The sequence below is a fragment of the Pelophylax lessonae genome (genome assembly GCF_965119305.1).
Source record: "Pelophylax lessonae genome assembly, chromosome: 8".
Lineage (NCBI taxonomy): Eukaryota > Metazoa > Chordata > Amphibia > Anura > Ranidae > Pelophylax > Pelophylax lessonae.
In genome coordinates this window covers 275,217,596-275,230,809 of record NC_138775.1, presented here as the reverse complement: position 1 = coordinate 275,230,809, position 13,214 = coordinate 275,217,596, and the positions used below count along the sequence as shown (strand labels likewise).

Here is a 13,214-nt window from a genome sequence, read left to right as displayed (position 1 = left end):
ACTGATTACTGCAGTAATGTCACTGGTAACCCCAAAAGTGTCAAAAATGTCAGTCAAGGGTCCGATCTGTCTGCCGCAATGTCGCAGTACCGCAAAAAAAATCGCAAATCGCCGCCATTACGCGTTAAAAAAAACAAAAATGACAAAAATCTTTCCCTTTGTTAGCGATAACTTTTGCGCAAACCAATCAAAATACGCTTTTTGCGATTTTTTTTTTTTTTTTTTTTTTTAACCAAACATAGGTAGCATAAAACAAATTGGCCGAAAATGTTAAAAAATTTTGATTTTTACATTTTTTTGGGGGGGAATTTCATATAAAAAAATGTGAAAAATATTGCTATTTTTGCAAAATTTACGCTCTTTTTTTGTTTATAGCGCATGATCAAAAAATCGCACAGGTGATCAAATACCACCAAAAGAAAGCTCTATTTGTGGGAAAAAAAGGACGTCAAATTCGTTTAGATACAGCGTCGCACGACCGCTTAATTGTCCGTTAAAGTCACGCAGTGCCGAATCGCAAAATATCCCCTGGTCAGGAAGGGGGTAAAATCTTCCGGGGCTTAAGTGGTTAATGTGACCTATGAACTGTACAACTCAGTTGAACAACAAATTGAAATCTTTCGGGTGGAGGGAAGTAAAAAAATAAAAATAAAATCTGGCTGCATAAGTGTGCACACCCTTAAACTAATACTTGTTGAAGCACCTTTTGATTTTTTTAACACTCAGTCTTAATGGGTATGTGTCTATCAGCATGGCACATTTTGACTTGGCAATATTTGTCCACTCTTCTTTGCAAAAACACTCCAAATCTGTCAGATTGGGAGGGCATCTCCTGGGCACAGCCCTCTTCTGATCAACCCACAGATTTTCAATTGGATTTAGGTCTGGACTCTGGCTGGGCCATTCCAAAACTTTAATCTTCTTCTGGTGAAGCCATTCCTTTGTTGATTTGGATGTATGCTTTGGGTCGTTGTCATGCTGAAAGATGAAGTTTTCTCTTCCTGTTCAGCTTTCTAGCAGAAGCCTGCAGGTTTTGTGCCAATGTTGGTATTTGTAACTGTTCATAATTCCCTCTACCTTGACTAAGGCCTCTGTTCCAGCTGAAGAAAAGCAGCCCCAAAGCATGATGCCACCGCCACGCTTCACTGTGGGTATGGTGTTCTTTTGGTGACGTGCAGTGTTATTTTTTTTTTGTGCCAAACTAATCTTTTGGAATTATGGCCAAAAAGTTCAACCTTGGTTTTCACAGACCATAACACATTTTCCCTTTTTTTTTGGGAGACTTCAGATGTGGTTTTGCAAAATTTAGCCAGGCATGGATGTTTTTCTTTGTAAAAAAAAAAAAAGGCTTCCATCTTGCCACTCTTCCCCATAGCCCAGACATATGAAGAATATGGGAGATTATTGTCACATGTACCACACAGTACTTGCCAGATATTCCTTCAGCTCCTTTAATGTTGCTTTAGGCCTCTTGGCAGCCTCCCTGAATAGTTTTCTTCTTGTATTTTCATCAATTTTGGAGGGACGTACAATTCTTGGTAATGTCACTGTTGTGTCATATTTTCTCCGCTTGATGATGACTGTCTTTACTGTGTTCCATGGTATATCTAATGCCTTGGAAATTCTTTTGTACCCTTCTCCTGACTGATACCTTTAACAATGAGATCCCTCTGATGCTTTGGAGGCTTTCTGCGGACCATGGCTTAAATATATGCATACATACACACAAGCTCACCCCTAAGCTTTATGACCACCCACCTAATATTGATTAGATGCCCTTTTGCAGCTAAAACAGCTCTGATCCATCAAGGCATGAATGCCACTAGACCTCAGAAGGTATTTGGCACCAAGCTGTCAATAGCAGATCCTTTAAGTCCTGTAGGTTGCAAGGTGGGATCTCCATGGATTGAACTTGGTTTTTCAGCTTGTCCTACAGATGATCGAATGGATTGAGATCTGGAGAATCTGGAGGCCAAGACAAAAACCTCAAACTTGTTGTGTTCCTCAAACCATTCTTGAACAGTTTTTGCAGTGTGGCAGGGCGCATTATCCTGCTGAGAGAGGCCACTGGCATCAGGGAATACCGTTTCCATGAAGGGATGTATTTGGTCATCAACAATGTTTACGTAGGGGTGTACGTGTCAAAGTAACATCCACATGAATGGTCGGACCCAAGAACATTTCCCAAAGCATCAGCTTGCCTTCTTCTCATAGTGCATCCTAGTACCCTCTCTCCCCCAGATCAGCGGTGCACATGTGCCTGGCCATCCAAATGATGTAAAAAAAAAAAACGTGATTCATCATACCAGGCCACCTCCTTCCATTGCTCTGTGGGTCCAGTTTTGGTGCTCCCATACCCATTGTAGGCACTTTTGGCTGTGGGCACAGGTCAGAATGGGCACCCTGACTGGTCTGCGGCTATGCAGCTCCATTCACAACAATTTTTTTTTTCTGCTTTCAACACCAACTTCAGGGACAACATGTTTACCCACTGTCTAATATATATCCCATCAGCGTTCAGATGTCATTGTAATGAGATTATCAATGTTATTCACTTAACATATCAGTGGTCGTAAAGTTATGGCTGATTGGTGTGCTATCCTTGGCCTCATAGATTGTGTTGGGGTGTTTGCTTTCCAAAATGGGGTCATTTTGTGGGCGTTTTCATTGTCTTGGTGCTCCGGGGCCTATAAAAAGTGTGATAGGTCGTTAGGAAATTTATATGTGTAATTTATACTCCTAGAATACCTGACGGTGCTCCTTGCATGTTGGGCCTCTGTATGTGGCCAGGCTGTGTAAAAGTCTCACACGTGGTATCAATGATCATCAAAAGAAATGTGACCGCACTCGGATGAAGATGGTAATGAATAAGTGATCTGTGGAATCGTGAAACGCGTTTACCTGTCCCGTGTCTATGTGAAGCATTGTTTATTTTCAAGTGTACGGGGTATAAAACACTTCCATCTTCATCTTCTTCCGAGTGCGGTCACATTTCTTTTGTTGATCATTGGACCATTGGATGATGGATCCAACCTACACCGGAGCACTTTATCTCACCTGAGCAGCTTTTTTCTGTTACCTGTATTGGTTCACATGTGGTATCGCCATACTCAGGAGGAGTATCAGAATGTATTTTGGGGTGTAATTGCAAGTATGCATATGCTGTGTGTGAGAAATAACTTGTTATGCCAATTTTGTGTAAAAAAAAAAAAAAAAATGTATTTCTTAATTTTCCCAAGAATTGAGGGGGAAAAAATGCAACTTAAAAAAAACTCACCATGCCTCTTACTAAATACCCTGGAATGTCTACTTTCCAAAAAGCGGTCATTTGGGGGGTATTTGTACTGTCCTGACATTTCAGGGCCTCAAGAAATGAGATAGGCCGTCGGTACATCAGGTGTGATCAATTTTCAATGATTGGCACCATAGCTTGTAGACTCTATAACCTTCACATAGACGAAATAATAACCACTAATTTTGGGTTATTTTTACCAAAGATATGTAGCAGTATAAATTTTGGCCCAAATTTATGGGAAAAAAAATTACTTATTTGCAAAATTTCATAATAGAAACTAAAACAAAATTTTTTTTTTTTTCAAAATTTTCCCTTTTTTTTCACTTCTATTGCAAAAAATAAAATACCCAGTGGTGATTAAATACCACCAAAAGAAAGCTCTATTTGTGTGAAAAAAATAACAAAATTTGATTGGTTACGGCGTTGCATGAGTAATTATCATTCAAAGCGTGAGAGCGCTGAAAGCTGAAAATTGGTCTGGGCAAGAAGGGGGTGAAAATGCCATGTATTGAAGTGGTTAAAAATCTGTATTTTTTGCTAGAAAAATTACTTAAAACCCCCAAACATTATATATATATTTTTAGCAGAGGCCCTAGAGAATAAAATGATCGTTGCAATCTTTTATGTCACACTGTATTTGCGTAGAAGTCTTTTAAACGCATTTTGTTTTGGTGAAAAAAATAAATGATGAATAAAATTAATTTCAAAAAACAAAAAAGAAAATAGTAAAGTTAGCCTAATTTTTTTTTGTATGAGAATATGTTACGCCGAGAATCGTGATCTTTATTCTAAGCAAAAAAAATAGTGATTCTCATTTTAACCAGAATTGTGCAGCTCTAATTTCCCCATAGGTGGGCTTTATTTTTTTTCTTTATATGTGAGCATAGTTTAACCTGCTCCTGACTGCCTATCCCTATAGTATACCATTTATGTGTGGACTGTTTGTGTTTTGTCAATGTTCTAACTAATTATGACATTTTTTGGTGTATTGCAGAAGAAAGCCAATGGGGCACCAAATGGATTCTATGCAGAGATTGACTGGGATCGATATGTAAGTTTGCCGGTGCTTGATCATGTGACTTATACATGTTTTCTGTGTGCTGGGGAACAAATGTGTGTTGTATTTTTTTTTTTAGAATTCTCCAGAGGTGGATGATGAGGGATACAGTATCAGACCAGACATGGAGCCTGGCTATATCCTTTTTTTTTTTTTTGCTAATAAAACATGATGAGTCACCCCCCCCCCCACCCCACCCCAATCTCCTACAATTATTCTCTCATATTTATTTCCTTATTGAAGTGTATTGTAATTCTATCACTAATAACATCCATTCAAACCATGTGCATCACCCAATGAATGTCTACTTTTTTTTTTTTTTCCAAACTTTCAAATAAAAAGACTGAACATGAAAACATGCAGAAAGTCCAGAATCTAAAGTAGTTTTAGAACCGGTTCACACTACTCCGACTTGGTCGCCTGACAAGTAGCGCTCCATGCTGTGCAATGGAACCGTTCTAATCAGAGCGACTCAAGTCGCTCCGACTTTGTAAAAGGTTCCTGCACTACTTTTGGGCGAAGTCGGAACGCATTGACTTCTATTATGAGAAGTCGTTTGCAAGCCGCGATGAAGTCGTGCTGCACGGGCAACTTTGAGTCGTGGTAGTGTGAACCAGCTCTTAGAGCTGTGAAATGTGTTCTTATAGCTAAACCCTACACAACTATAAACGTTTTTACAAAAAAATCCTAAAAAATGTAGGTGTTACTAAACCCAGGAGCCTGCATTCACTATATCTGGTCTCCCACAGTACACAGATTATAGAAGTGTAATTATTTTAGTAATTCCCTGTTCACACTTGTGGGATGCGGGAACCCTGCAAATCTACTGCGGGTTCCCACATCTCATTCCCAGCGCAGGCAGTTCATACTGTCATATGCGAATCGGTGGGGGTGTCAATTTAAAGTTAACGACACCCCCAGATCAGTTCACATATCTCAGTGCGAACTTACATTTGGACATGAATCAGATTGCATAAGTGTGAACCACCATGCGATCCGATTCTGCTGCGGACCCAAAAAAGTGTTCTGTGCGTGTTTGTGCCGAACCAGATGCGAACTCAGCCACACAATCTGTATGGCTGAATTTGCATAGCACGGACATCGCATGGGATTTTCAGAGCAGTGCACTCCAAACCACATGCGATGTCTGCCATCGCTAAAGTGTGAACTGAGCCTAAATATAAACTGCTAAATACCTTTTCTAATCAGCCGTGTATAGCAGTCTTGTGACTTCTATCTGTGTCTGGCTGAGCACTGGTTAAAGCTTATAGGAGGAGTTTTCATTCTGCTCTGACTGTCCTATGAGGCTGCAGGACCCCTGACCCTCTGTCTGGACAGTGCTGATTGGCTTTGTGCTAAATGCATGCACCCCCTGAAGGAAAAAAAAAAGCTCTTTCTCTATCGCTCATTGACAGACGTAGTCTTCTTGATTCTCAAGAGCTGGGTTATGTTGTCTCCGCAGGAGTAGGACTAGGCAGAAAGACAAAACGTTCTGGCTCCACCTTAGGGGCAGTCCCTGAGGGTATATCCTCCCTCTCTCTGCTACAGGGAATCAGTTTTTTTCTGTCTAGTCAGGAGTAAGGACCTAAGTTCCTTGCTGGGATCTTTTGGTCCTGGCAAGACTTTTTTCTTTAAGAAAAAGACATTTTTTAGGTAGTTTTCTCCAGTGTTTTTTCCTGTGAGATCTTCAAGCAAAAATGCCGGACTGGGCGACACTTGTGGCTCTGAGCCTATTTCTGCAGTTGCAGGTACCTCATCTGGGATTGGTGTCTCGGGTCCTGTCTCTTCAGACAGTGAGGAGGATGTTTCGGCATCTGCCATAGCCCGAGAGGAAGCGTTGGTAAACGCACTCATTGTATCTGTTCAAGAAACCTTAAGGTTACAGGGTATTCCATCGGAAATAGCTGAAACTGAAATCCCTTTTGGGACTAAAAAACGCATCAAAGTGGTGAAGGTTTTTCCATTGCCCAAATGTTTTGGCAATCCAATCGAAGAAGAATGGCGTCTGCCAAAACGCACTTTTACTATTTCTAAACGCATTGACAGGCGTTATCCGTTTGAGGAAACCCTCATTAAGAAATGGACAGAACCACCTGTGGTGGATTCACCAATTGCTAGATTGAATAAAGCCACGGTTATTCCTTTAGAAGACGCTCCGTCTTTTAAAGATCCAGTGGATCGCAAGATGCGCCCCCACCCATAACTGGGGTGGGGGGACGTCTTCGCCGGTTCCCGGATCCATGGCTTTCCAGAATCCCGGACAAATGGGTTTGCGAAGTCATAAGGTCAGGGTACAAGATCGAGTTTCGATCTCTCCCACCGGCGCGATTCTTCCCTTCCAATATCAGACTATCCTCAGATCGTTTAGAAGATCTGCGGAGAGCAGTCACAGATTTACTACAACAAAGAGTGGTAGTCCACGTTCCTTGGACAGAACGGTTTCAAGGGTTTTATTCAAACCTATTTACAATACCCAGGAAAGAGGGCAAAGTGCGTCCAATTCTGGACTTAAGAGCACTCAATTCTTTTGTCAACATAAGAACATTCAGAATGGAGTCCATTCGCACAGTAGCAGCCTTCCTGCATCCAGGGGATGTCCTAGCGTCCATAGACATCAAGGACGCCTATCTTCACATTCCCATTTTCGCAGGACATCAGCGGTTTCTACGATTTTCCGTAGAAGAGAACCACTATCAGTTTGTGGCGTTACCTTTCGGTCTCGCCACGGCTCCGCGGGTCTTCACAAAGGTGTTGGCCCCAATGTTGGCACTTCTGCGCCAAAGAGGCATATCGATCCTTGGTTACCTAGACGATCTTCTGCTTCATGCAGAGTCTCCTCAGACCTTGCTACAAAACATAGAAATTACTATGATTTCTTTACAGGAATTCGGGTGGCTGGTGAACCAGCAAAAGTCATTTCTGGTTCCCACCCAGAGGCTCGAATATCTGGGTCTAATTCTAGACACAGTCAGGACAAGAGTTTTTCTTCCGGTAGGGAAACTCCGAAAGATTCAATCAGCAGTCCAGTTGTTACTATCCAACAGCTGGTCTTCCCTTCGGACTTGTATGAGGGTTCTGGGGTTGATGGTGGCTTCCTTCGAAGCAGTCCCATTTGCCCAGTCCCATACCCGAATTCTTCAGCAAGAGATTCTTCTCAGATGGAATCGGAATCCGGAATCCCTGGACAATCAGATCCGATTGAGCAAACAGACCAGAGAGTCTCTGGTCTGGTGGCTTCGGTCTCCGATGCTCAGCCAGGGAAAGTCATTTCTGCCAATATATTGGACGATAGTGACCACGGATGCCAGTCTATCCGGATGGGGAGGAATTCTCGGTCAGTTATCTGTCCAGGGACTTTGGTCCCCGGAAGAATCCAGGTTACCAATAAATGTATTGGAACTGAGAGCGATCAGACTTTGTCTGATTCACTGGACCGAGCAGCTCCAGGGCAGCCCGGTTCGGATCCAGTCGGACAATGCCACGGCCGTGGCTTATGTCAATCACCAGGGGGGCACCAAGAGTGTCCGAGCGGCCAAAGAAGTGGCTTGCATTCTTCGCTGGGCGGAACGATTTGTTCCAGCAATCTCTGCGGTGTTCATTCCGGGGGTGGAGAATTGGCAGGCAGATTATCTCAGCCGTCAGACCCTGGATCAGGGGGAATGGTCCCTCCATCCAGACGTTTTCCACCAGTTGTGCCTACGGTGGGGCACCCCGGATGTGGATCTGTTGGCATCACGATTCAACAGGAAAGTTCAGAGATTCGTGGCTCGCTCCCGCGATCCTCTAGCAGAAACCGCAGATGCACTGATCGCCCCGTGGGGGCAATACCAGCTAATATATGCCTTCCCTCCTCTCGCGTTACTGCCAAGACTTCTTCGCAGGATAGAGGAGGAAGGAATTCCAGTAATCCTGGTAGCTCCGGACTGGCCTCGTCGAGCTTGGTACGCCGACATGGTCAGACTGGTGGCGGACGTCCCGTGGAGACTTCCTCTCAGGGAGGATCTACTGTCTCAGGGACCGATCTTCCATCCTGCTTTACGATCGCTGGCTTTAACGGCCTGGCTATTGAGACCCAGGTGCTGAAGGACAAAGGTTTGTCAGCTTTATTCCTACTCTAGTTGAAGCAAGGAAAGCGACTTCCAGGAAGATTTATCATCGCACATGGAAGTCCTACATTGCATGGTGTGAACCTTTGGGGTTCCGTCCTCGGTCTTATTCGATTAGTCGAATATTAGCTTTTCTGCAACAAGGGGTTGAGCAGAAACTGGCCTTGAGTACTATCATGGGTCAGGTCTCAGCGTTAGCTATCTTCTTTCAGAAGCCTTTGGCTACTCATTCCTTGGTGCGGAATTTCATCCAGGGGGTGCGACATCTGGCTCCGCCAGTGCACGCGCCGTTACCCCCCTGGGATCTTAATTTAGTGTTGTCGGTTCTTCAGAAACCTCCCTTTGAAGATATTAGGGAGATTCCTCTACCTACGTTGTCCCAGAAGGTGGCCTTCTTGGTGGCTATTACTTCTGCACGCAGGGTGTCAGAACTGGCCGCATTATCTGGTCGTTCCCCATATCTGGTGGTTCATAGAGATAAGGTGGTTCTTCGTCCGAATCCATCCTTCCTACCAAAAGTGGTTTCAGAATTTCATCTGAATGAAGAAATTGTATTACCTTCCCTGTGCCCTAAGCCCAGTCATCCTCGGGAGTTTGCTTTACACTCCTTGGATGTGGTCCGGGCGATCAGGGTATACTTGAAAACGACAGACTCGTTTCGCAAGACGGATTCACTTTTTGTGATCCCAGATGGACCCAAAAAGGGGTTGCCTGCATCTGCCGCGACCATTTCCAGATGGATCAGACAGACGGTAGTACAGGCTTATTCTATTAAGGGTCGGGAGCCCCCGTTCCCTGTTAAGGCGCACTCCACTCGGGCACTTAGTGCGTCATGGGCCTTTCGCCATCAGGCGTCAGTGGTCCAGGTGTGCAAGGCGGCTACCTGGTCGTCGGTGCATACCTTTACTAAACATTATAAAGTTGATGTAATGGCATCGTCTGATGCCTCGTTTGGCCGCAAGGTTTTGCAGGCCGCAATTTGAGGAGACCAGTGGTCTACCTCAAGGGTTTTTTCCGTTGGAAAATTTTTTCTTTAGTCTCATTCTTTGTTTATAATGAGCCTTTAAAACTTCTAGTTTGGCACCGGTTGGGCCTTCTAGATTGGATTTGATTTTGTCAATCCCACCCCTCATTTGTGGCACTGCTTCTGGATGTCCCAGCTCTTGAGAATCAAGAAGACTACGTCTGTCAATGAGCGATAGAGAAAAATGGATTTTTGGAAGATCTTACCGTAAAATCCTTTTCTCTTAAGCTCATTGACAGACGTAGTACCCGCCCCTCTATCATTGAGTTGGGTTGGGTTAAATTCTCTGTACTGCTTTAAAACAGAACTGATTCCCTGTAGCAGAGAGAGGGAGGATATACCCTCAGGGACTGCCCCTAAGGTGGAGCCAGAACGTTTTGTCTTTCTGCCTAGTCCTACTCCTGCGGAGACAACATAACCCAGCTCTTGAGAATCAAGAAGACTACGTCTGTCAATGAGCTTAAGAGAAAAGGATTTTACGGTAAGATCTTACAAAAATCCATTTTTATCAGCACACCCCGAAACTGAGCATGTGCAGAATGCCCCCATGGCACTGTTCTATCAGCACATAGATTGGAGACAGTGGAAGAAGGGAAGGATCAAGGAAGACAGGATCAAACAGCCTTTTTACACAATGCAGTGGATTAACCCCTTAGGTCCCACAGTGAGTAAAACAAGCATGCTTTCCTGCATATACAGACTGATTTTACGGTTGTGGGTTTAATAACACTTTAAAAAAAAAAAGTATCATGTCCCTTAATATGTTTTATAATAAAGTATATACTACTTTCCCAACCACCCCAGCCTCCCTTCCTTCCCTGAAGCCAGCCTTATCTGCAATAAAAAAAAAAAAAAAAAAATTACATACATGATATCAGAGGTTTTTTATTTTTCCTCTGTCATCCTTCCTCCTAAAATGAGGGATGCTCATATAACGAAGTATGAAAGCTCCTCAGTCCGGGAACTAGTGTGAACAATGATTGCACAGTGGCTTAGCTGTGTCATTACCAGATTGCGCCCACAGAAAGTGGATTAGATAATGTTAGGCTTCCCCCAACCTGGTGACTCTGCAGGGGACAGTGCCAGAGAGGCGGTGAGTTTTGAATCAGGATTTATTTTTTCCAACAGATATTGGGCATTAAATGAAAAGGAGCAAGTAAAAAGAGTCTAAGGGAACCTATAACTTACTCAGCGCTTGTGGGACAAAGAACAAAAAATTAGTGTTGTATACTACCAGAAAAAGTGGTACCTCACTAATAGATCTACGGCAGCTGCTATACAAATGATTAATATTAGAAAAGGTGTATAGATAAAAACTATAAAGTAATACATATACACTAGTAGCGCATCAGGACCAAATGTCTAAAGTCCTAAGAATGACTAGAAAACTAGCCAATCCGCATACTAAAGTTCAATGCAATAGTCCTCGGAAATCCTCTTCAGTGTTCAGATATAACCATCCTGCTTATATCTGAACACTGAAGAGGATTTCACCACATTTACTGAGGACCAGGGGCGTTGCTAGGTGGGAAAAAGACCAGGGGCTTCAGCCCGAAGATAAATTTGATAACCCCTCCCACATTTTAAAGTCCCGCCCAAGCTCCTCCTACATTTAAAAATGACCTCCACCCAACGCCCCCCCTCAGTCAAGGGTCAGTCATGGGGTGCTATGGAGCGGAGTACAGGGGGTCAGGAGAGGAGAGAACAGAGGAGAGGAGCACAGGGGGTCAGGAGGAGAGGAGCGGAGCACAGGGGGTCAGGAGGAGAGGAGCACAGGGGGTCAAGAGGAGAGGAGCACAGGGGGTCAAGAGGAGAGGAGCACAGGGGGTCAAGAGGAGAGGAGCACAGGGGGTCAAGAGGAGAGGAGCACAGGGGGTCAGAAGGGGGGGAGCACAGGGGGTCAGGAGGAGAGAAGAACAGGGGGTCAGGAGGAGAGAAGAGGAGAACAGGGGGTCAGGAGGAGAGAAGAAGAGGAGAGGAGAACAGGGGTCAGGAGGAGAGGAGAACAGTGGGTCAGGAGGAGAGAAGAACAGGGGGTCAGGAGGAGAGAAGAGGAGAACAGGGGGTCAGGAGGAGAGAAGAAGAGGAGAGGAGAACAGGGGGTCAAGAGGAGAGGAGAACAGGGGGTCAAGAGGAGAGGAGAACAGGGGGTCAAGAGGAGAGGAGAACAGGGGGTCAAGAGGAGAGGAGAACAGGGGGTCAAGAGGAGAGGAGAACAGGGGGTCAAGAGGAGAGGAGAGGGGAACAGGGGGTCAGGTGGAGAGAAGAGAAGAGGAGAACAGGGGGTCAGGAGGAGATGAGGAGAGGAGAACAGGGGGTCAGGAGGAGAGAACAGGGGGTCAGGAGGAGAGAAGAGGAGGAGAACAGGGGATCAGGAGGAGAGAAGAGGAGGAGAACAGGGGATCAGGAGGAGAGAAGAGGAGAACAGGGGGTCAGGAGGAGAACAGGGGGTCAGGAGGAGAACAGGGGGTCAGGAGGAGTGGAGAGGAGAACAGGGAGTCAGGTGGAGAGGAGAACAGGGATCAGGTGGAGAGGAGAGAAGAGAAGAGGAGAGGAGAACAGGGGTCAGGAGGAGAGGAGATGAGGAGAGGAGAACAGGGGGTCAGGAGGAGAGAACAGGGGGTCAGGAGGAGAGAACAGGGGGTCAGGAGGAGAGAACAGGGGGTCAGGAGGAGAGAACAGGGGGTCAGGAGGAGAGAACAGGGGGTCAGGAGGAGAGAACAGGGGGTCAGGAGGAGAGAACAGGGGGTCAGGAGGAGAGAACAGGGGGTCAGGAGGAGAGAACAGGGGGTCAGGAGGAGAGAAGAGAAGAACAGGGGGTCAGGAGGAGAGGAGAGGAGAACAGGGGGTCAGGAGGAGAGGAGAGGAGAACAGGGGGTCAGGAGGAGAGGATAGGAGAGGAGAACAGGGGGTCAGGAGGAGAGGATAGGAGAGGAGAACAGGGGGTCAGGAGGAGAGGATAGGAGAGGAGAACAGGGGGTCAGGAGGAGAGGATAGGAGAGGAGAACAGGGGGTCAGGAGGAGAGGATAGGAGAGGAGAACAGGGGGTCAGGAGGAGAGGATAGGAGAGGAGAACAGGGGGTCAGGAGGAGAGGATAGGAGAGGAGAACAGGGGGTCAGGAGGAGAGGATAGGAGAGGAGAACAGGGGGTCAGGAGGAGAGGATAGGAGAGGAGAACAGGGGGTCAGGAGGAGAGAAGAGGAGAGGAGAACGGGGATCAGGTGGAGGGCCTCCCCCCCCATCCAGCACACCCACCTATGCCTCCAATCACCCCCTCCCCCCCATCCAGCACACCCACCTATGCCTCCAATCACCCCCCCCCCCCCATCCAGCACACCCACCTATGCCTCCAATCACCCCCTCCCCCCCCCCATCCAGCACACCCACCTATGCCTCCAATCACCCCCCCCCCCCATCCAGCACACCCACCTATGCCTCCAATCACCCCCCCCCCCATCCAGCACACCCACCTATGCCTCCAATCACCCCCCCCCATCCAGCACACCCACCTATGCCTCCAATCACCCCCCCCCCCCAATCCAGCACACCCACCTATGCCTCCAATCACCCCCCCCCCCCCATCCAGCACACCCACCTATGCCTCCAATCACCCCCCCCCCCCCATCCAGCACACCCACCTATGCCTCCAATCACCCCCCCCCATCCAGCACACCCACCTATGCCTCCAATCACCCCCCATCCAGCACACCCACCTATGCCTCCAATCACCCC

General features: G+C 46.2%; 1 protein-coding gene across 1 annotated transcript in view; it reads left to right on the top strand.

Annotated features, from left to right (window-relative positions):
- SGIP1 (SH3GL interacting endocytic adaptor 1) overlaps positions 1–13,214 on the top strand; it is a 318,128-nt gene that overhangs the window by 76,010 nt on the left and 228,904 nt on the right. Inside the window, exons 4-5 of the mRNA XM_082265257.1 lie at positions 4,290–4,346; positions 4,432–4,486. Of these exons, the coding sequence (XP_082121383.1) occupies positions 4,290–4,346; positions 4,432–4,486 (112 nt within the window). The remainder of the gene's footprint in view (positions 1–4,289; positions 4,347–4,431; positions 4,487–13,214) is intronic.